Source organism: Syngnathus floridae, chromosome 13 (assembly GCF_059516105.1).
Source record: "Syngnathus floridae isolate MCC-2025c chromosome 13, RoL_Sflo_1.0, whole genome shotgun sequence".
Taxonomy (NCBI): Eukaryota; Metazoa; Chordata; class Actinopteri; order Syngnathiformes; family Syngnathidae; genus Syngnathus; species Syngnathus floridae.
The window spans coordinates 7,221,013-7,246,680 of record NC_142425.1 but is presented as its reverse complement, the minus strand read 5'-3'; the positions used below and the strand labels follow the sequence as shown (position 1 = coordinate 7,246,680).

The window sequence follows — 25,668 nt, the reverse complement described above, 5'->3', positions numbered from 1 at the left end:
TTGCTATGTGCCATGATCCTTGGCGAAGATGGACAACCAGTATGTTTTTGTGATAATTTTGCACTTTTTTGTGCGTGCACCTTGAGCCATGTTATGGTGACCGTACCAGAAATAGCAGTGTCCCTGTATAGTCATGATATAGTAAGTTTTGATGGTTTATATTGTCCGTATTATTTAAGACTTTAAGAAAATAATACTTCTGTTGAGTTACTTTTTGCACGTCCCCTGTCAAGAAAATATAAAATGGGCCAATTGTTTATTTATATATATTTATAAATTGTAGTTGTGAAGTGAACCAATGGGTCATTATTAAGGATTAAAGTGTTTCTTCAAAGATGACCTCATTAAGCTGCTTTATTACTAACAATATTTCACCTCATATTAAAAGTTTAAATGTGATAAGGATGTCAGCCATATTTTCTTTGAAAGACTTTTCAAATTAGATTTGGGATGCGTTTGCCAGCTCACTGCCATTGTTTCCATTCCAAATGATGAAAAAAAATAGACTCATATACGCCGAGCGGCTCCGACTCGGTTCGCTCTCTGCTCCAATGAAGCGTTTGATGCTCCCTGATTCAATAAGGAAACATTTCCCAGTGGGTCACACACACAAATGAGCGAGGTCCAGCTGCTTGGTTTGCATTCCCCAAGTGCACTACCTCAAGTAGGACCTCCTTAGATGAGACTCCACTCTCATGTGTATGCATTTGTTCAGCTAGTGTTTCGACTGACCCCCACTTGCCATTGAAGTCTGCTGACCAGCCCACTGAGGACGCCACTGTTACCACACCTAATTCAACTCCCTTTCAGTCTAGAGTCCAGACTTGCTGCCATCTTCTTAGGACATATTGTGATATTGAAAAATTCAAATTCATTGAGTTTTTGGACTTTTGTGTAATGATCAGACAAGTGATGAATGATCACAGTCACAATGAGTAGACGTCTCTAAACACATGGACATGACATGGAGTGAGAAATTGACAAATTATGGTCTATGTCCAGTCTACAAAGAAATGTTCTGTTTGAGAGAGTTATGATTTGCAGTATGTGCGAAAGGAGATTAAGCCTTCTCATTCCTATTCACAGTCTTGCAACTGTTTCCTGCCATCACCCTGTCACGTCTTCTGGTTATGGTTCATTCAAACTGGTTTCTGGATTTTTAAAGTGTTATGTAAACCATATGTGATCATTAAAAATTAAGATAAAGCAACAACAAGAAACAACAATCCCACCACACTGAGATATTAGTATGGACATTTATCTCAGTTAATTAAAGATGACTGACTCTATTAGTATTGATTTGTAATGTTACCACATGGGAAACCTTGGATTGCTGTTTTCTTCAGACAATAGTTTACTTAAGGGGCTTAAGAAAAGAGAGCCAAGCCCTTGACATATGGACACACTTAGGGGTCATAATGACTCACAAGGTCAAATGCTGAGTCACACTGGGGGTCAAGACGTAGTGATCTGTCAGGGGACAAATGGTCTGGCCTGACAAGTTAAAGCTGACAGCAACCAAACTAGAAATTCACGACCTCTTTGAGTAAATGGTGACTTTTGAAAATGGGATAATGAGCTAAAATAACTTCGATTTCCCTGGCAGCCTACGGTCACTTGGATTGAGACTAATGTTAACATGTTCATATGTAATCACAACTATAACAACTATAATAATATTTGCATACATTTACGCAATATGTTATTTTGTAATAATTGAGTGAATTTGATCAACTGTGTCACAATTGGAAGCAATTGGAAGGAATTGAGGTAAAGGTTGATCCAACTACTTACTGTAGATTCAACCGGCAGAGGTTCTTTTGAACTAGTTTGCTGTCTAAAGAAGGAAACATGACAGGTATGGGACGATGAACTCCATCACTGCAGACTTATCCTCTTGAATTACTACTTCTAGCAGTATCAATCTGCTCTGAGTGACACTGGCATCCAAATTGGAGCTCAGAGCATTTAGAACAAGACTCTTAGATCCAATTACAAACACTTAAAAAAAAAATATATATATATATATATATATATATATATATATATATATATATATATATATATATATATATATATATATATATATAGTATTAATGTGACATTAATTTTCCCCTGAGTCAGTTGTGCCCATTTATATCATATGGCAAGGAAATTACTCAACAATCTTCATAAATGGCAACTCAGACTTCCTCTGAAAGGCATTGGATCTAAATCCTTTGTATTTACGACCACGTTTCTAACAACCCTCGTTTACAGGAGCCTCAACTGGATTTATAGCCGTTCTAGATCAGTACAAAGGAAAGCAAAAGGACAAAGAGGACACTGGTAAATGCAAGCAGTGATATCTTGCATTTAAATCAGAAAAAAACAGTAAAATATGCATCTTTCAGTTCTATTTTGTTATTTTAACACTACACAAAATAGATTGCACTTTCACATACTGAGATCAAAATGCCTTTCATCTGCAGTGAAAGCATCTCCCTTGAACACCTGCTTGAATTAGCTAGAAGTAGAAGAGCTCAGGTTCCAGGGGACTCAATTGTTTCATAAAATGCTGTATGAGTGTGATGAAAGGAGACTAGTTACATTTAAAAGAGATTAATTTGATTTGTTCCATGAAACTGCACGTAAGGCAAAACACACGCTATCGGAAGATCATCTTTCCCCATTGAAATAAATGCAAATGCCATGTTTCAGCATTCCCCCAAAACACTGACGATTCATATCTCAAAACACTCGTAAATTGAGTGCAGCAATAACAGCACTTCAGAAAATTTGCAGTTTGATTATAATTTGATATATCACAGCTCAATGTGCGGTGTAAGACTGACTCTTGGCACCAGTCGGTTGCTAGCACAATCCATGATGACCAGTGAAAACTGCAACTTCATATGACTCGAAACTGCAGTCCAGTCACATTAAATTACCACCATGATACAGTAGCAAAAAAGAAAGTCAGCTCTATTTGCCCTTTGACCAAACAAGCTAGTTCATTTGTCGGTCTCGAAGCCTCCATGCTGGTTGTGCTTTGAAATACCATCTACTGGATAATCAAAAACATTCTCATCATCTGCCCTTTCCACAGAGGACTTGAGCGGCAATCAAATGAGGTAGATCTGCTGCCTTTTATGTCCACAACACTTCTGTTTTAAAAGTGGGTTATATGTTGTTATTTGTTTCAGAGCTTTATTCTTTTCTAAGATGCAACGGAATTAAACCTACACAATCTTGATTATAATAGAGCACAGCTTTAAAACGAGAGCATATCAATGTTGATTTAAAAATCTGATCATAAAACATTCCGCTCATCTTGTAGATCCGCATCGAAAACATTTGTTATAAGAACTGTGTATAATTTCCCAAGACCACTGCCTTGGTGATGTCATACATCTTCTCCTGTCTTTGGGATTCAGAGAAGAGACTCAGTGGGTGATAAAAAATGTTTTTACAGATTGCTTTGGATATATTTGTAAGGAACCCACATGATTCTATCTAAGCATAACCAAAACTAGACAAAGCATAACGGTAAAATACAAGGCCGACGGCGAAAGCATGAGGGTAGATGACTAATCAAGAGCCCCAGAGATCCCACCCAGTGAGGACCTTCTGCGACTTGGATGAATGGCCATTATCCACAAGGATCAGCCCAGCGAATGACGGGAAAAGGTGAGCTTCACACAAAGACTCTCCAGTTAAGGACTACATTAGAGCTGTGGCTACATTTTGATGATCAGTCATCTTGTATTGTATGAGAGAAGTCCACAAGACTCATGAAGCAAACAGCCACACACAATTTCTTTTCATTATACAAGCAACAACAACAACTCAAGAAAATTGGCAAGGATCAAGGTATCAATGAGACACCACTTGTAATGTCCTTGTAATAACTCACGAACATTACAGTTAAAAGAAAACTGTTTCCTGTAACAAGAGATCGCGAAGGTGACTGCAAACAGCCAATGAATGATTCTTGGCAAGGTCTCTGCATAAATAAGTACAAAAGGCAGTCTTAACACATCAGCTAAAAACACAAGTTACTGGAATGTGTGGTACCTCGCAATTGTATGGTTTTAAATAATAAATCCTGACCTGGTGTTTGCACTACCAGATGCAAAGACAGGATGCTAATAAAAGAAGAGGAAACGCAAGGCTGAGGCAATGTCTCGTCACAATCAAAAATATGATTTACATTCTTCAGATTTATGTTTTATCTCATTTTGTCACACAAAAGTATCAGGTGACTACTCATGAATCAGTAGCATAGCTGTAACGTTTGAGCAACAACTGCAGGTTTTGAAAAGTGGTGCAGTCGGCATGTTTCCTTCACAACCTCTGACAAAAAAAAAAAACATGTGTAGTGTAGCCCAATGAATGAAATTGTTAGTTCAAGCCAAACGTGGCATTACTCTCCTTAGTAGCCAGGTGAAAAGAGGTGTGTGTTTGGCATGGGTGGGAGTACGTCAGCACTCTGCAATGCTCTGCATGACAAACACCAACCTGGGGCCAGCTGTGACAAAGCACTAATCCAACAAAATCCCTCCTTCCTTTGCTGAAAATCCTAATGAGGATTTGAAGTGCTCAGCAGGGAGGAGACCCAGGGGCTGTGGCTACACCTTGCCACTGCTCATTGTCTCCTTATCTCCAAAGCCGGTTGGTGATGAAAGAGACATGACAGCACGGTGGGCCTTCGTACACAAGGCCCCCTTGCCTGCCTGGCACCATGTGGATCCAGATTCAACAGTTGGTTATGGGCAACCCAAATGACAGCAAGCGAGAGAAGCAGAGACAAAATAACAGGATTGGTTTGACTCACCAGTGATTCATCACTGTTTTAGGGTAGATACAAATGTTTAGATAGAAACTCAGACTACACAACTTGTTTGTCGGTCTTGATGTCAGAATACCAAATACATTTGTTCAGTATCGTAGACCAGGTCAGAGGCCACATTACAAATCTGACACCAAACAGACTGTGTGCTGCTGCACGGTCTGAAGACACAAGTTGTCGTGTGTTGTTTAAAGGCTTCCAGTTTTTTCAGGAACTTGTGTTTAGTTCTCATCAGATAAAACACAATTAAGTTACTTTATGGTGTTTCTATAAAAGTAACCCAAACAAGTTTGTAACTTTAGTCACAACAGAAACTTGTCATAAACCGTGAGGGAACTAAGCTCTTGGTTCTTTTCTTTTTTGTACTATTTAGCAGAAAATGTCTAAGGTTCCACAAGATAATATTTTGACAGATAATATTGTGCTTTTATTTTAGAAACATTTTTGGGCTGAGAAAAAATTGCCTGGTGGAAAGATAGAAAAAGATTGTATAGGGTAACAGAACACAGCCTCTCCTAAAGGGAAATTATTGACTGGACTTGGGGCTTTGTTTTAATGGACTTATTTGTATATACATTTAAAAACCATTTTATGAGCAATTTTAAGTTTGCTTGAAGTCAGGAGCTATGACTACCCGAGAAAATTGTGGCATGGCAGTGGGTGGCGCAAGATGGTTTTCTTACAGGTTCTGGCTCGCATTAAGCTCTCAGCTTTTACTTCCAGTAATTACATTTTGAGACACCCTGATTGTCTATTTCACTCCATTCACTTTGAGATTAAGGTTTAAAGCCTCTTCTCCTTTGCTTTCACGTGATCCAAAAAGAAAGGACTTTTAAAGGTGCCCTTCTGTATTGTCCTTGAAAAATTTCAAGTACTGCAAACAAGTGAAGCTGTGACAAGAAACAGGGGTTGATGTAAGGGAGGATAGGGGTTAAGGTTAGTTGGTTAGGTTACTATAAATGTTTTAAAAGAAATAAAAGTCTGATCTCTGAAAGCTTTTAATCATGACAAGTATTTACATGTCAATCACCTCAGAGATACAGAATAACTAAATAAAACAATTAAAGTTACAATTAAAGTTACACAAACCTAATGACGTAGTTTACATGTTTTTTTTTGATAGACAAATCCCATTTGTATTATTGTTTCCCTTTAAAGCCACAATGGTAATTTATCAACTGCTTACATTTTATTCTGATTGTTCACTGTTAGAAAAACTTTAAAACACCAGGAGCAGAGAAACGAAGCACATCTTTTCTTGATTGATTCTCAGTTGTGTGTCTGACATGTGGCAACTCTCCCCCCCCCCCTTCTCCTTGACACAGAAACATTGCTCCACTCTATAATTCGAGCAATCTTAGGCAAAGCCTTTGAAGAGAACACACTGCTGATGCTAAGTGTGAATTGTTATTCACTTCCTGAGGTCGACAAATCCTCTCAGCTTGGCTACAAAACACGAGCTGACTTGGGAGGCAGTTTAATCATGTATTACGGAAGGAAATCATCACTGCATTACACATTACCAAAACATGACAGTATTCTTTTGTAAATCACATCTTCGGCTAAATTTGCTTAGGTTGCCATGGTAACGGCCACAGAGGACACCAGGAGGACAAAGGAAATGAACCTACGATTACATATCAAAGTTGAGCGACTTCCATGACAGACAATTCGATTACTTGTTAAGTGTACTCTTGTCAAAATTCTTGTTGTGCTGTGCGCAATCCAGAATGTGCAAATGTTAAGTCTTGAACAATGAATGCTCATCATAAATCTGTGCAATCCTTTGAAAAGCAAACTTTTTATCCTCCTCTGTGTGAGCACAGGAATAATATTCTGACTTTTGAAGATGAGCATTACTTTCAATCGCTCAAGTGGAGATTCGGCATTTTTAAATTATTATGAATTGAAATATTTGTATGCAGACATTTGCTTTGCTAGAATGAGTGGATTTGTGTTTGCATATTGACTGATGAATGTTTTATTTTCTGGGAGTATTCTGTGGTATAGTTTGCTAACAAAAGACATTCTGAAAGGAAACTCACCGTGGCTTTCTCACAAAGCTGTTTTGTATTGCTTTCTTTTTCAGTTCAGTTATTCTTCATCTACTATCTACCGCTCCTATTTACGTACTCCTTTTACATAGCTCCCTTTGTTTTCAGACAGCACAGTCAGGTTAACCAGGGCTTTCAGAACAAGCTGGCAAACCTGCATTCCTAAAACTGAAGCTGTGAAACAGTTTATTTATTTGTGTTTTACTGGTTAAATGGTAGAGATGTTTGAATGTCTCTTAAAGCAGATTGTTAGTGTTTATTTGAATTATTAGTACTTTATTGCTATTCTTCACTTTATGGCATTCTAACAGGTATTTTGGATAGTATTTATCTGGTCATTGGATGTTTTTGTTTATTACATACACATTTCTTGTGCTTTCTAAAGGGTATGTGTGATTTATTTGAGAAAAGAAAAAAAAAAGATAAAAGAAAACTGCCATTCATTTTATGTATCCTAAAGGAATGATACTATTTGGTTCAAGAGGTTCAAGATGGAAGGTATATTAAAGGGGCCTTTACTTATATTATTTGCTCTCTAATATTTAAACAGGGACTATTTTTTTTTATCTCAAGTTTGATTATCCCTGAGACAACGCATGTTTTACCAAACCTGTGTTGAGTTTGTGATTTATCAAGAGGCATTCCAACAGGTCAGTATGTCACTTGGGAGCTTAAGAAAGTCAAATTCAGTGCTATTGAGAAATCTCGACTTTGGTATGGGTCAAGCCTGAAATACAAAGACATTGACCCCTCCCACAACGGAATGCAAGAATGTCCTTTGTGAGACGTTATCAGTTTGTGGTAAACACCCATGTCAACTTCACACCCCAATTTGTGCTAAAGGTTTTTAGGAGATATAGAAACGATTAGTCCAAATCCTGAAGCATTACAAACACAGCGATGATGCCATCACTACTGACCTCATACATACTCATTTAGGTCAGAATATGAAATACAGTTAAAATGCTTTGTGATCAAATTCAACAGTTGTGATTAGAAAAGAGAATGTGTTGCCTCTTAAGTAATACTATCTCCTAATTCTATTATCACACAGCATGATGTGCACTTGCTGGTATGCAGTCTAAAATCAATATCCAAATGTCCTCCCAGACAATGCCGTTTCAGTTGAGCTCTAAATCGTTCTTTTAGATCTGTATGAAGAACACCCAATGATTGCATAAATAGTGACAAAAAATTCAACCAATCACTGTACAGTCACACCGTGCAATGTGCCCAGAAACACAAGTCACAGCAAAGCTCGAGAATACACGCTGAGTGAGGTGATGAAATTTTGGTGCTATCTGTAGTACCCTAAAAGTGGATATGACAAGAGAAAAAGAAAATACTTCTGGTCGTAATAGGTACTCTTCAAACATGTAAGGCAAAATTGCATATTTTAAGTTTTAAAGGATAAGGTGGTATTACATTTATACATGTGACTATATTAATAACAATTAATTTCTGCAAGGGAGAGCATTTTTTTAAATGTTCTTATCTTATTTTAGTGTAATATAAACTTAATCCCATAAAATGAAAGAAAAAAAATCACCTCTAGTGTAGTCAAATTTCTGAAACAAAAGCTATTCACTTGTCTGTTAGCTCTGTGCTGTAGATATATAGACGCACATTTTCTTTCCTAGATAAGGTAGTGAAGGAAAACAAAAGCAGGAATATATGATGAAAGGCTCGGGATGACAGAGAACCAGCTGTGTAAATATAGATGAAAGACACATATACACGTGGACCGCAATCCAAGCGACATCCCTGGACGTGGAGGATGAGACATACATTGCAATTGGAGGTCACAACACAATGGCCTTCAGCAAAAGGAATAATGTTGTATGTGTGTCTTCCTTCCGAATACTAACTTCAAACTATTTACAACATTTCACTAACTCATTTAATTCAATTATAAAAATGCATTAAAAAGATATTAGGCATAGACGCAGTTTAATGAAGCGTGTGGACTTGGGGATATTGTTTGTAATGAACTGTTTCAGCACTGATCTTTGCAGCTGAGATGGGAAATGGGACTGACATGAAAGAAGGGGGTGCAAAGTAACAATAATGACAAATGTTATCAATAGCCAAACTGAGTGTGCATTATTTAATAGAGTTTGCATATTTCTACTTACAACCACATGTACGTCAAACAAGCTTTACTTATTAAAATGTGACAAATGTTAGTTTAGCAGAGGATAGGACTGTCAAACTTTTCTACTTTTCAAGTTTTGGCCTTTAAAAGAAAAAAAAAGGGGGGGTTGGACATGACACAATTTTGAAAACACAACAAGTCACATATGAAGACAGAAAAAAATTCACACTCACATACACAGTGTCACTGACTGAGAACTGCATTGAATGTTATAATTGTGATTTCTACTTGCTTTTTGTTTTCTTCTAAATATTTCTGACAGTTTGTTTGTTTTCTGCAAACCTCGTTTACATGTCAGCAATACATGTCAGAGAACAACTATGCAACCTTGAGACCAGCATCATGATTGCCATAATTATGTGTTTGGTTTATCTTATGTACATGTTTAGATTTACAGTAGTCTACCACCGCATTAAGAATCCATGTAGTGCCAGGTAAGAGCTCAAGCTCTCTAAGATTCCAACAATCTTCATTTGCTCAAGGTGTAGTCACATTATAAGCCTGGAAAATTGCAAACTCTTATCGCCGCATGACGTGAGACGTAAGATGATGTATGTTGCCAGCATTGATGAAATTCTGCTTCTCAGTGTTTGCCAAACCCAGTGAAGCTGAAAGGAGCCAGCCACACACTCCACTTATTGTGTGAATGTAAAAATCCAAGCTAGATGACATAAACTAAACATAAATTGTATGTCATGGGTGTCTTATATGACATGTTGCATTAATATACCAATTTGTTTCAATAATCTCACATTATAGGACTCCTTAAAAATCCCCAGAAGGGAAGACTGGGCAAGAGCTAAAACAGTTGTCACCAAAGAAAACAAATCTATAATGGTTCTTCTGATATACTACACTAAACAGAAGCAAAAAATGTTTAGACCAATCATCAATTACCAGAGTGCTGCACCGCTACTGCAGTGATTAAAGTCTAATAAGTAGAGGAAAGTGTTTATGATATGCAGTTTAGACATATAAATTTGGCCATTAGGATACAACCGAGACTGATTTAATCAAAGCTAAAACGCACCATGATTAAAACATCAACGTATTTGAGGTGTGAAATCTGTGAGCGCTGGCCACAACACAGAACATTTGGGCTTGAAATTTTAAAAAAAGCATCCCGCTCTGATGCCACTGGGAACAACTGGCGCTCTCAAGCAGAAAATCTCTGGCAAATCACAATTTGTCTGAGATATACCGGCTAATGAAAGAGCTCCCGATCATCCCCAACCGCCTGAGCCTACAGTCCTCAGAGCCACATTACTTAGACATGCACTGTGGGACCTCAGAGGAGCAGCATGAGCGTTACATTTTCATTGCTCATTCGAGAATTCCTAAATAAGTCTATAAGAAAGAAAATTCCCCACTGAGTGCCTGACTGCCAGTGAGCCTGAAACACACATTCACAGGATGCTATAAAATAATGGTATGAAAACAAAGTGGTCGGTTTTTACAGTCTCAAAGAGTTTCACATGCACTTACCCTCGGTAGAGTGGACTTGCGCCAGCGTGATGATAAACCAGCACAAGGTGTGTAGTTTCCACATGGCGCCAAACGTTGGTGGTCTCTTGCAGCTTTTTGTGTTGTGACAAAGAGCTTCTGATTGAAAAAGTCCAATCCAAACGATCTTAGAGATGGTCGTCATTGATCCTCTCACCTGTCAGGGGAGGACACCGAGAAGGAACGTCAGTTTGACGGTCAAATGGTAGGCACATTTACTACAAGATGTCTCCAAAATGTGAGTTGGATTCGGTTTAGGGGGTGAGCATTTTGCAAACCCACACAAACTGCCAAATAAGTGCATGAAGTCGATAATTGTGAGAGGGGGGAAATCCTTTGATGGCATCTGGAAACAGGACCACCTAACCGGCCAGATATGGGTGCAACCAATACTGTCAAACAGACAGAGCCCGCCCTTGTCCAACCCTACTGTGACTAATGGAAGAGGGATGTGACACCTTATCAACCCTCGATCTCACTCCACTATAATATTTTTTAAAATTTCCATCTATATATCATAGCCCATGCCTGCCACCCAGGAGCACATGAGCCATATCACAAAGATTTTACAATGATGCTGATTTATTAAGACATCTCCGAATTCAATTCGACTCTCGCTTTCCGACAGAGCGTTGGCATGAGCCCAGAGTGAAAACACGCCAAACGGATAGGAAGCGGCCAACTGTGAGCTCCACCGCTTTCTGTATCCACATGCACGAAAAATATTAAATCAGCTGAGGGCAGCGTTAAATGCGAAAATCATACGGCTTAGTGAACACGACCCAACATGTTTTTCAACATCTTCAGTTTGGTGAAATAGTGACGTTATATTTAAAACCCACCGAACCAGTTAAACATCTGCAGCATCATCACAAAGGGTCAATCTATGACTTACACGAGTCAGTATCCCCACTATTATCTGCTTCAGATATTCTAGCCGCAAGTCAAGAAGCAAAATTGCCTTTCCACCCCCGAGGCGCCGGCAAACAAATAAACACTTGAGAGCAAATGGTCAACAGTCTTTGTTGTGACTGACCACAAAGTTATCTCTGCATCCCCACCCTTTCACTCCCGAGCAGGATTCCTGTCTCCCCATCTCATCCATACCTGTCCCACTAGTAGGACTTTGTTTGAATGTTTGTTTTTGCTCTCTTTCGCTACAAAAGCAAATGGCCTCCTCCCAAGTCATGGATATACCAGTGGGGCTATGCAGGATGAAACCTAATGCCTACCTGCACGTCCAGGCAGGCGTCTCACACTACTGACAGCTCCCTTTTTGTCGGCCTGTTTACATTGGTGGGCTAAACTCGGTCGAGCACATTTACCAAAGGATGTAGCATCACTTAGGCACTTAGGCAATGGGGCACATTAGAAACGGTTTTCTCCTCCAAAAAATTCAACCCGATCAAAAACAGCTATGTCCTTCTTGATGTCTGCAACCGTTCTCTGAATGTTAGCCTTCATGCACAACTTTCTGCCTGTTCCGTGCAGCTAGAGCAGAAAAATTCAGCTCCTGCTCACTGGAGAATATTCCTTGGCTGCAAAGCGTTTGATCTATTTTGTGTTTGCTAGTTCCCAGACAGCGTAGTACTTCACGGGCATGAAAACATGCAGCATGCACACATTAGGCAACAAAGTTGTAATTAAGTCCACCATAATCACCTCATCTAATATGACAGTATGCCTCACACGAGACCTCTAATTTCAGAGCCATTATAATGAGGTTAGCGGGAAAACGGGACACGACATCAGTGTATGTTTAGGTCCAGTGAATTGATATATAGTTTCATTGATTTGAAGTTTTACAGCCGCTAAATTGGAAAATACATAGAGGAGGCTATATATGAAGTTTGCAAAATTTGGATTGGATTATTTCTTCATGGTGGAGGTCTTAGTTCTACTGAGTGTCATTCTTCCTGCAAGTTGTTTGTGTATATCACAGGTGTCAAACTTAAGGCCCGGGGGCCAGATACGGCCCGCCATATCATTTTATGTGGCCCGCGCAGACAAATTGTGCATCAAATTTGTGTCATTACTAGAATTGCAAATTGTCTTGACTATTAATAATATCTTTCTTTTTTAAATATTTGACCAGTTTTTACTCGTCTGATTTGAAAACAACTTATTAGTCAGTTTGTTTTGTAGCTTTTACTGTATATAATATGAGGTGCTCATACATTTAGTTGGGTTGACATAATGGCCCTCCAAAAGAAGCTATGACTACAATGCGGCCCACAAAAAAAAATGAGTTTGACATCCCTGGTGTATATGATGAGGCCTTGTGTTTGCCGTCTGTACAATAAAGCTGCAAAGGGAGCATAAAGGCTTTTAAGATCCTTGTAAACACGGACAGGCTTAGCACTGACTTTTGTCCACTTAGAATACTTATGGTGCATAGAAAGAAGCATGACAATAATCCCATGCAAAAACTAGCTAAAATAATTGCTGTGACCTTTAGAAGTTGTTAAAATGGATTTTTATGTGTTAGAGACCAAGGAATAATGAATTATTACCCTGGTTACTTTAAATCGTGTTTAAATACCAGAAATCTAGCACCCGGTTCACACTATGACCTCTTCTGTGCATGCAGAGACTCAAATAAGTTAATATGGCAGATAAGCATTCACTTGTCATGTGCAATATGAAATACAGATGCCTGACGGCTCATGACCTTGAGTGAGGTGGAGGGGTTATGCTGTTTACATCACAGTATTGCCCTCCCCTAATTCTAATGGAAATGGATGTTAACAAAGAGACTTCCCTGGTTCGGCTGAGATTAATGGTCTGAATTAAAAGATTAACCTCAAACTTGTTTGACGTTATCAGGAAAACACTCGTAAGTCTGTCAAATCAAATCGTCTCCATAGAACACAGAACTACGTATTACTTTAATCATTGCATGCCTCTGTGTCTATATTTCAATCCAAACAATCTCATAGACCTGCATTACCTCAATTGTCTGAAGACAAAAAACAAATGCATCTTAACACATTTGCATCGGAGGCAGTGAACTCCGCCGCCATGAGGTAAATACAGAGTGTATTCCCCTCATACATGTACAGAGTTGTTCTACAAATCGATCATAACAGTCTTGTACTTAATGTATTTTGTCTCATGCTGTGAGTGTTCAACATGCACAGACACCAAAAGCACAGACCGGAGGGACACTGACTGACTGGTATTCTTCTCATTAGACGCGCCAAAGTCTCCACTCTCTGCTGGAGCTTGCTTTTTTCTCCCCAAGCCTTTAAACAGCGCCGCCGCCAGTGATCGTATTGAGCTCCCTCCATACCGCTGTGATCTAAGAACAGGTGTTTGCATCTACAGACTCAAGCCAGACAGATGATGAAGGGCACCAGCAATAGACTGGATTGATTCCAAAGGCATAATCAAAGCACCGATTGGCCAGTTGTTAAATTGAGAGAGCCATTTTTTGTTGTTCAGTTTTTTTTATTTTTATGCATGTAATCATTACAGGCAGGTGTTTAAGTATCTCGTAAAATGAAGATGCTCCAGGGGTGTGTATGACATACTGTTTTAAAACAAATCAGTTGCATTTATAGTGAACTGCAAAATAGGGGCTTTGTAGCTAACAGGAAGGGGGTGATTAGAAGAGACAGGAGGAGGGCTGATTGAAAAGGGCAGTTTGAAATTTGAATTGGAAGGGGTGGGGGTAGAGTCTGAGAACAAGAGGCAGATGTGAAAGAATGCATGGCTTCTCCAAGACAAAGCTTTTGGTTATCCCTCTTGGGCTGTTAGAGGGTCGCGGGAGAATAGAGGAAGAGTTGGGCTTTTCTATTAAAAGAGTTCTGGGAGGGAGAAAGGGGGGGTCGGGGTGTCTGAGAATAAAAGGACTTGAGTGGGGGAGGGGATTTGAGTTACAATAAAAAGATTGACAGCTTGCAAGTCTTGCTTGACCCTTGAATTAGCCCTTCTGCTTTCAACAAACTCCAAGAAAGAGTTGGGATGTTAATTGTCAGAGAACATCACAGGGATGCAAAAGAGGCCTGGACATTCATCCATCCTCAAATGTAAATCAGTGCCAACGGACCACCGCGTGTTTGAATCGGAAAGTTGTTTCTATTGGTTCTTCCCAACAGCAAACATAAATTCATACATACTGTAAGACCCCCTCATCTCCAACTTCTAAAGGACTAAACTACCCGCGGACTCAGAGCTAGGATGCCAAACACTCAGACACTGCCGCGGAAAGAAAATACTTCTCCCCAGAATAGATTGTGTCCGTGCTTCTCCATGGCTGAAGACGTACGAGTACGATATGGAAAGCGGAAATCAGAAAATTTGCACTCCCGAGGACAGAGTGGACTGTTGATCAGATGAGTCTGGAGCCCCGCTGAGCTCGATATGGGGCAGGGAGGAATCATCCGTTGACCTATTCTGCAGATGGAATGATTGAGAGCAACCCGGGAATGACATCCTCCCAAACGCTGTGTGACTGCTGGTGCCCCCCTCCCCTCACCCCAAACAACAGCCTTGACCGCAGATCACGCAAGGGGAATACCAGGGCCAACTTGCACATAGTGCAACAGGATCAGATTGGGGTGTACAGTGGGGGTGATGATTTGAAGCAACAGGGGGTTGGAAAGTGGGACTCTAAAATGGAAGCAAATAATAAAAGAAATTAGAAGAGAAAATGTGCATTTAAAGCTTTCCCAAAGTATGACAAGACATTGCAGTCGATACTTTCTAACACCATCTTAGCTAAACCTAATTTGAATTTTACTTATATGCAAGCATCAGTCTCAGAGGCACAAACAATTCCACAACAGAGCCTATGACAGCAGCATGGTGCTTGTCGGGCTCATTGCTTTTGTGTTTGCACCATTCTTCAATTTTATGAGCCACTCAATTCATTGATGATCTGTGCTTCCCACTGATCAGGACATATGGCTATGAAATAAAGCAATCATGAGCCATTGGTTTAAACAATACAATTTATAATACTGGAAAATCTCAGCAAACAAAGAGAAAAAGTTTATCCAGTCCAGGTAGACTTTAGTAGACAAAACAGCAGCAAATAAGCGAAAATGTGGAAAGGTGTGCGCTGTGATTCAGCCTTATCACTTTCTGTCTGAATAGTATATATATTTGACATCCATAGCTTTATAATCACTTCAGCAATGCACTGAAAATCCTATTAGTGCCGCCAGACACCTATACCTGTCCGTCCATAGGGATTATCGCAAAATGATTCGACATGGCAACAAACTTGTAATGCAGGTTCGATAAATCTGAGTTGTAATTTTGATGTTTAACTGGCAACTGAAGTGGATTATCCGGAAGGGAATTTCAAAATGTCATTTCCACTTGCTGATAGCACAAAACTATTCTTTCAGCTTGCTTGAGATAAGACTGATTCTGCCTGGACCATTAAACGGTCTTTTTGCCAAATGTTCCCCGTGTCTGGTAATTACTAGGCTGACATTAATACCGTAGGATAAATAGGAAGATCATGAATGGAAATGGGCATTTCATGGTGATAGGAGCTGCCAATCAAGCCCAATAGGTAGTTGATCAGCCATAATTCACCTTGAAATACCCAAATGTATGCAATGCCTATAGAGTAAACTCCACTGGCCAGAAACCCAATTAGAATGTGCACATAAATGCTCTGCCTGGTTGTTGATCAGAGAGTACATTAGGACACCATAAAAGCAACATTTACAGTGGGACCCAGTTGGCCATGGCTAAATGAGTGCAACCAAATTGACTGAACTCAGCTGTGTAACTAAACACTACTGAATCCAACACAAGAAAACCCGAATATATATTTTCAGCAACTGAGTCTCATGTCATTCGATTAAGGCTCTGATTACTCAATATTACCTATATTTAAAAACCTTTATTGAACGGCAGTATGAACTTAGTCCTGTTTCCCCACAGCCCATCATTGATACTGTGATAAACTGTGAGAAAATAGATACATTATATATTATAGAATAAAGATTCTTTTTTAAATGGCGCAAATTCTCATGGCACAATAACTTTGCTGCTGTTGCCACCAGGATCATAGTGTGAACGCAGCCTAACAAAAAGCGAGGTCAAAACTCTCACTGCGTTCAGCCTCACCATAAATTTGTTTAATTATTTATTACCGTGCCCATGTTTGTTAGCTAAAAAGGAACCAAGCTCGTTGGTTATATGCGGCATGGTTTTACTGTACAATAATAACGCCGCTGTATTTACATCAATGTGCACCAGTAAGCGGCTTGTGTGACCCTCTAACCCCCTCCTTATTTCAAAATGAGCAGCTGCGTGGTTAAAAACACGGCTCTGTCTTTGTATTAAGGGCCCAGCATCAATAATGCACTGTGATCGCCTGGCAATATTAAACAGGATGATTAATTTTTAAAATAGAGGACAGCGACATAAAACATGTACAAGGTAACTGAGATGATGATGCTGTATGATGGAAGCTAAAATAAGGCACTGTCAATGCCTTTGTCGGATATAATGGGGAATACTGGAAATCCACCTTAAAGTCTTTGTAAATTCTTGACTGAAATATAAAATAGCATAAAACCATAATACATGTTGTTTGTGCCAAACATTTTGTTGCTATCCAAGTAGGGAAAAACCTAAACATTAATCACTACTATAAAATACATGACAGCAGCTTTGATAAGAAATAACGGCTGCTGGGGTTCTGTTATTCATTTGAGTTTCCGTACTTAACAACCTTCTTATAAAATCATAGAAGGACTAATCATAATAGCTGATGAATAAAAACAGAAAAGTGTCAAAGGTAAAGGAAACATGATGTGAGTTGATTTTGAATTAAGCAGAGGAATACTGTTATGTTCAACTTATTTATTCATTTACTTTTATTTTATTTTGAGGCATGTTTCCGCAGCTTCCTCAGAAGCAAAGGTTTGAGCAAGATATGGATTACCTCATTGGTCCTAGTGCTATTTTTTATATGTGTGTGAATGAAATGTACGGTATTCCAAAAATAAAAATAGTGTGACAGGGTTAATGAGTGCAAAAGCAATGCATGCAATTGAAGGTATTACATAAATGAAGCCCATTACATTAGTGACAATTGCATCTAACAATGATGCAATAGCACCTTTGGCTTGGATCCACCTCCTCATGACATGATAAAAATAAACCTAATGATAATCGTTGTATGTCACTCATTTTTGAAGCGTGCAAATTCTTTGAGATTAAAGGCTTCCACCATCATTTGGCTGGCCATGACTTGGTGTCTAATTGATGCTTTTAACCTTCTGCAGTCCAGATGAAGGACAAACGGCCAATATAATGGGTGCCACATTAAGTCACTTAAATAGAACAAAGCAAAAAGATCTTACACTGTACCACACGATGTGTGGGACAACCAAACAAATGACTTGGTCTTTCACGTACTTATGATGGATGAGCTCGTCCATGGACCATGCAAACTTTATAAGATTTTAAATGCAGTCAATAATGGAATTAATTCAAACAGTGTCAATGAAATCCAGCAGACAAACTCATTAGACCAATTACATAAGCGAATAATTATTTCAACAGCAGCTACTGAGGCCAGCTTCATTCCGGCATGTTAGAATTTCTGCCATGGCACGGCTGTATCTATTTTAAATCCCAAAGACAGCATGAATGCCTTCATTAGACAAGGGAAGCGGTATGCCAACCCAAAACCCGGCGTGGCTGTGTCTCATCAGCAAGCACATGCACACATACACACACACACACACAAACACACACACACACCAAGAGGTCGGTGTCGTATTTCGTAAATGCAATCACCTGTCAGTCCTAAATCAGAGCACCCGGACAGGTAATGGAGCTCGTTAAACCTCGTGAAGCTATATTCAGCTTTGGGTTTTACTCCAAGAAAACTACACAAGTAAAACACTACGTGTGGAAAAGGTGCATTGCATTATTTTTCTGAGCAAGTTGGAATAAAGGGCTTTGAAAAAGTTCAAGGTGGGAGGATGAGAAGTTTCCTTAGTTGTTCATTAGTATGAGGACAGAGAGGTGGATTGTGATGCAAACATGCTCACCCCACCAACCCTCTATTTTAATAATTAAAGTTCTACTGAATTCAGCACTAGTCTGCTTACTGTACAATGATTTAGGCAATTTAAAAGGTCGGGAGCCATGGCAGATCCAATGACAGTTCCAAGCTTAGAGAGAAGTTGTCAAGCACATATTTAAATTCATGACATGATGAAAGTGGTTGCTTCACTCCGCTTGGCGCAACACACCTGAATGACGGCAACCACAATAAAGAAATATAGCAGTTTAGGTGTGTAGAAGAATAGATACCCCTTTTCCAACATTATTCAAGTATAATTGAAACACATTTTGCATTCATGGCCTGTCTTATCATCCACAGCTGGACAATCACTAGTGTTACACCTTGTGTGTGTTTAATGTGTTTGCTTCCGGCTGATAAGTAAAAGGACTAAGATTTTTTTTCCCTTGCAGTGAATAATTTTCAAGGAAACCAAAGACACAAGATGAAAAGCTAGACGGGACCGCAAAGTCTTGTGCGATAAAAACATTCACTAAAGAAAATTATCTGCTCTCACTTTGAATACCAAAGCGATTCTAATTTCCAAAACAAACTCTGAAAGGGAGAACAATTTCAGGTCGCACCTTTTGAACCACCTCCTGTGAATGCGAATGAAGTCAAAATGTGACTCTAGTTACTCTAGGTAGGTATCTGTATTGATAATAAACTAAAGTGTAATAGTTACGAATGCAAGTTGTCATCAATCATGGCATCACAGCTAAAAACTCACTTGGAATATGAATGGAATGTGATAACAAGGTCACACATTCTCCACTTCAGAATTATATATTAACCTGGAGCATTCAGTCCAGTGGAATATACTTTCACAGGTCGGCCAAATAACTGGCCAAATAATTACATGCACTAGTCGCTCCACGCATGTGGCTCAACGAGGTCAGTATATTGCAAATTACAGAATAATTTACAGAATAATTACAGAACAAATCTAAAATAAAAAAATAAAAAATAAATAAAAATAAAAAATAAATATATATATATATATATATATATATATATATAGAAGGCTCTCAACAACTCCCATATGTAGAGCATGTTTTCCAGCTGCACAACACAAACTGGTTTAATGATGCAATATAAAAGGAATGGCTCCAGCTCTTTAAAGGATCTGTCACTGCACTTTAAATTTACATACATTTTTGTTGGTTTTAAGCGGTAACACATTGCAACTTCAAAAGAGTAGCTTACTAATAAATATTCTTTCTCTCCGCCATCCATCTTTGTCTTACATGCCAAAAATATCCAGAGCATCAATTAGCACTTCAGTTTGGGGCTATCACTGCACGCTCTACTTGCATGTGCTCTGTTACCACAGCTTCATTAGACGTAGCTATCTGGGCACACTTTTTTATTTTTACTTTTTGTAAGTATGGATGTACCAAGGGAGTCACTTGTCAATGATAGCAGAATATAGTGCATTTATCTTCCCCAAGTTACAGTACAGCCGCAACGATAGTCCTCCAGTACGCACAAGAAACTCAGGGGCCGCCTTCGGTGAGAGAATAAAAGATCCCGTGAACTAAAAGTGAGGAGGCGTTGCAATGTCGATTCTTCTCACCATCGGGTGTCTCGTAGCTACATTTACAGAGCTTAAGGTCCTCTGCTTTGGCATAGGTGAAATTATTTTGCTAAATATGCTAAATAAGAAAGCTGCTCACCTCCACTGTCAGGGAGATGTTATCGGGCAAAGTAGGAGTAAACTTTTCCATCCTGTGGGCAGGTCTTGGTCTCTACTGAAATGCAGCTCTTTGTCTATCCGCGGGCGGGCTGGACCTTTTTGTGATGGAAATGCCTACAGAAGCTCCATCCTCAGCTCACTTCACCAACTTGGAGTGTAATCAGCTCAAACTGATGAATGATGCCACAAATGCCACCAGCTCTACTTAAAAAAAAAAAAAAAAAAAATCCACCATCTTTTTTTTTTTCTCCAAGCCTCGTTTGATTGACCTCTTTATGGTCATTTTTCATCAGCTGATATGGACCTGCTCTCATCACACTGCTGAAGCACTACTCAAGTTCAAAGAGAAACGGCATACTGGACTCACATGGAGTGCCGTATGACAGATGGACAGGAAGAAGTAACACACGGTAGTCGTTGGTGGACATTAAGACTAGAGAAAACTACTTGCCGCATGAGAGTGTGCCCTGAATATTTCATATGTAATTTTAGATTTAATCCGTTATTAAGACCACTCCTTGTCAAAAGAAATATCCGTAGTCGTAAAAATAATATTAAAAAAAATAGTTTTAACAGGCTGCCTGGCTCATTCCTCTTACGTTTTCCCTGTTCGTCAAAGTTCATATTTCCGATTTGAGTTTTGTTCAACTTTCAGCTTCTGCAGTCAATGCAAGTGATGTCATGCAATCTGTGATCGCGAGATTACAATTTCCGCATCCCGGAGCATTCTGGAGTAAGATGATTTTTGTAGCCAAAAAAAAAAAAAAAAAAGGAAAGAGAGAAAGACAAAAGGATTTCCCATAGTGTGTGGCTGTTTTTTGTTGGATGGCTGATTCTTTTTTACATGCATTGAACAATGAGATAATGAAATATTTTTATAGCATTTATTTTGTCCATATTGCATTTTGTCATATTGGTCGTTAGAAAGTGAGTGTCCCAGTAACATTGGGGCAAACTGGTGGCTCCCTTGTACACTGTTAAGTGCTGAAATGACAACGATCCCCGAACCTTCAGAACCCAGGAAGAAAATACACATAAACAAGAAACAAGCATAAAAAGACCAGAAATCACATCTACATAAGCACTAGTACATTTATTTATTTATTTATTTATTGCTGTACTATGTCCAAAAAGGCTAAAGAATTTTGCATGTATTGTGAACTGAATATTGACTGATTGGTGTGTGATCGATCTTCAGAGAGAGAACTAATTTGGGATTTTATAGACACTTTTTACAGCTGCATAAAAACAATCTGTAAAATGTTAAATTACTTTTTCTTTTTTAATTTTACAATTACTGATGCATGGCAGGAGAAGCTAGAAATTTTATCGACGCTCATCTTCCAACAAAATGCAAGAGCAATGCTCCATCTTCACAACATGCTGGCAATAATACTATATCGCCTCGTGTTGTAGAAATTGTTTTTATTATAGGAAAATACAATTGTGTCATTTTTTTACTAGCCTTGAACAAATTAAACGTAAACTATTGCACACAAATTATTTCAACATGGAAATATATCCAAGTAAACTAAAATATGATAGAATGGAATTGATTTCTTTTTTCCTCTCTGTTCAAACAAGTGTGTTCTGCAGCCTGTACACGCACACACACACACACAGAATATTAAAAAGTAATAAGTGAAAGAAACAAATGTGTCAGCACCGAGGGAATGTATGAGTAGCATTATTGGGTGGGCCAGTCTGCATACATGAACATTTCCTCTGCACTTGCCAAAAAAGATCAGAAGTGTCAATATTCTCCTTTCCAATTTTCATGATTACATTCATGAATCATTTGACATCTCTATTAAACCAATGCCGACCGAAGGTGGAGGGTTACTTATCACCAATGTTAAGGATGTTTATTACTCAAGATCCCCCGCAGCGTAGGTGGAGAAGCTGGAGCCAAAAAACAGCAGTCCATGCCATCGGGACTGGCACAGCTGTACAAGCAAGGCTAAAGCTGGGGGAAATTAGCCCCCCTCCCCACACTCCCACACACTCCTACACACAATGTGTGAGTCTCCGCCATTATCGCACATATCTCTCAATGAAACACGCCAAATGTATGTCATTAGTCTGAATCTCCTCCAACTGAACAATAAGTACTTTTTGTGTCAGAATATGTTTGAAAAAGCCCAATTTCAGTCATTTTAACATATATCATGCAAGAAAAATCCTAATGCCTTTCACTACAATATAGAAATATTATAAATTACAAAGAAAAATGAAGCAGCAAAGTTCGATGAAACCCGATAAAATGAGTTACTGTCAAGACTGCAAGGACGATAGGTGACACCCAACATCACACTGTGCAGTAGAATCACAAAATGTCTGCTGCTCATCTAGTTGTTTTAATAATACTGAAAAACAGAGTGACACGCAACTGTTATTATTGTCATGCATTTTAGTAAAAAAACTAGAAGGTGGAACTCGATAAAGTAAAATAATAGCCAATACATATTTTGGGCAAAAGTATTGAGGCAGAACTCCAATTTGTGGAGTTAACAGCAGTTGAGCATACATAAGCATTTAATGCTCTTTGCGTGTGTGTGTGTGTGTGTGTGTGTGTGTGTGTGTGTGTGTGTGTGTGTGTGTGTGTGTGTGTGTGTGTGTGTGTGTGTGAGCGTGTGTGTGCGTGCGTGCGTGCTAAGGAGGTCATAGATTTTACATCCGCAGTAACATGGAGGGACAACCAGCTTTAATATCACTCTCCGGACTGGTCACTTTATATTAAGCCAGATCTCTCTTGTATCCTATTTTGTTTTACAGGCAGATATTTTGCACTTCAGCAAAATTACAACTCAGTCTTTGGGGGCAACAATTTCAATTCTGTTGTTCTTTTCTCTCAGCTTTGTCTTCAAGAAGTAAGAAACTCATGCCGAGGTGACCCGCAATAAAGCCACAGCAGAGATCGCCGAATCTGCGGCGGCTTCTCAGCGGGCGGCACAGAGCGAGGTGCTGTGCGCGGGGAGAGAGCAGCAGGTGCAGCAGTGACAGTTGCCGTGTTGTCGCTCGGCCTACACTGTAGTCAAGATGAGGTTCGCAGATGTAGCCACTCAGCGAACGCCTTTATTGGCTGCCTCAAACAATGCATCTCTGTCAGGAACAACTCCTCCTCAGGCCATTTTGCACTGTGTTGGTAAGACAGTACCAAGCGGAAACTTTATTGTGACACACACGCACGCACATTGTGAGCCGCTACAGCAACATTATCAGAAAGGCTCCCGCTAAGACAACAAAACACATTCAAACCTGAGCATCAACATACAACATGAAGGACTTGCATGTATTTACTCCTCTAATTTTCTTCATACACGCTTTAGAAATTAGCTGCACAAGATCAAATGTATTATAAGTAGTATTTGCTTAGTATGATAGAATGCAGACTAAAATTATAATAATAAACATTAAACGTAACATTATGTCAAATAACTAATCGCAAAAGGTAAAATCTTATTAAAGTGGTTAATAAAGCGGCATATTTTTATCACCAGGTATATTTTGATCTTTCTTCTACAAGCCAGTCAAAAAACAACTTCCTGATCAATCATCCTAACTTTTTTTACAATTAGAGCGACCCATATTGCACCCGCTGAGGCTGCGCTTTACCCCCCCTGCTAGTTTTCAATCATGCACAACATTCTAACTGTACCCAGAAAATTAAAATTATTTTTATTTCTTTTTGGAAAGAATTCCAAGCAGACCCCTCTAAGCAGCTCAGAGAAGAACATATCAAATATGATATGATGATAGTTTTACGGTTTCTGCTTTCTCAATTACTGGAAAGAAGCTCAACGAGGGCAGTTAATTCATATGCAAAGACATTATCTGTGCCCAGAGTGAAAAGGAGGAGAGCAGGGGAGGGGGACGCATGGCGGGCCAAACTTATGAGCGTGTGAGGCAAACATAAACCTTTTTTTGGTGGCCCACACATGGAGCGCAGTGTGAAGATAAAAGCAGCAGGTTCCATGATTCACTGCAGGAAATTAATCGACTAATACTGTTCTCTCGCTCTCTGTTTCAACGCCAAAAAACCCACATAAGAAGCTCATTAGAGGTGATGATGGACGTTTATGCTCATTCTCAAAATGTACACAGATTTTTTTTTTTCGTGAGTGAGCAGCCTCCAGTCCCATCTTTCCTCACGTACACCCCCACCTCCCCGCAAAAAAGGGCGCCTCCTGTCAGCGTGAGCAATCATTATCACATAATTTCATTGTTTTTCCACCCCTCTACTGCGTTTGATGTCTCTGGCATGGTAGCAATTGAACAGATAATTATTTTGTTGATTAGCTTAGTTTTTTTTAGCAACTTAGCAGACTTGTGATATTGTGATATTCCTCTGAAAGTCCCAGGCCAGACGCTCCACTCCATCTGACTTGGCAACTAAACTACAGTACGAGAACAAAGCCCCAAACACAGCCAAGCACACGCCGCACGACACAATAGTTACTTAGCAGACCTATTCCACTAAACAGGCACATATGAAATTAAATGTGTATTATTAACAACAACAACAACAACAAAAACTTAAAACGTGAACAAAAACTTTTAGTGGTCTGGTAAAGCTCCAAACTGTTTTATTGTATCGCAAACTATTGATTTGTTGATGATAAAAGTGTCGGATTGATGTTGTGTGTTAGTAGTATTGTCCAGTGGTATTAAAGTATATTTTTCAGATTATTTTAAAACAAGAACAACAAGGTATGGAGCGAACCTAACTTCTGATTATTTCTTAGATTAATATCATCTTATTTAATTGATTTTGTGTCAATTGATATGATTCATGCTGTGTGTTACTAGTACTGTTCTGTAGTGCTGATTGGATTCCGTATTTGTTTTTGTTTTAGATAAATTAGAGATATTTTCCTTGCAAGTCATGCATGTTAATTGCAAACACAAACTAATCCAACAGCAAAAAAAAAATTAAATGTGCATTCCGTGAAATACTCAACATTAAAACATTGAATTCTATATTTTTTATTGTTATATACAAATATTCCCCCCCACACACACTTTTTTCACTTAATTTTGATCTGCGGCTAAGTGCAAGAGTCATTTGGAAGACATTTACATTCTCAAAATTAGTTTGCGCTCAATAATGCGCAACCGTAGCCACAGCTTATTCTTTTAACCCTTTAAATGCTAAAGGCAGTGAGTCGAACTTCTTTCAGTTGCAATAAGTTACAATAGTCAAGGACAGATATATTGCTCTGCCATGTTTATCCACACCACCCCTGAACAACAGCCCGTGTCCTGTCAGCGGAGGGGCTTTTAAGTGCTTCGCTCTCTTTTAATCCAGCCGAGACATGACTCCCTTTCCCTGGCAGACGTGTGCAGATCCCCTCTTTTCTCCGAATGCACGCCTTGCTCGTGGCT

The 25,668-nt window shown here is 39.1% G+C and overlaps 1 protein-coding gene across 23 annotated transcripts in view; it reads right to left on the bottom strand.

The window, feature by feature from the left end:
- Positions 1-25,668, bottom strand: part of adgrl2a (adhesion G protein-coupled receptor L2a) — a 174,556-nt gene that overhangs the window by 57,071 nt on the left and 91,817 nt on the right. For all 23 annotated transcript variants that reach the window (XM_088393686.1, XM_088393699.1, XM_088393706.1 and 20 more), the window contains one exon: positions 10,526-10,700. In XM_088393686.1, the coding sequence (XP_088249812.1) occupies positions 10,526-10,688 (163 nt within the window). In that variant the 5' untranslated portion in view covers positions 10,689-10,700. The remainder of the gene's footprint in view (positions 1-10,525; positions 10,701-25,668) is intronic.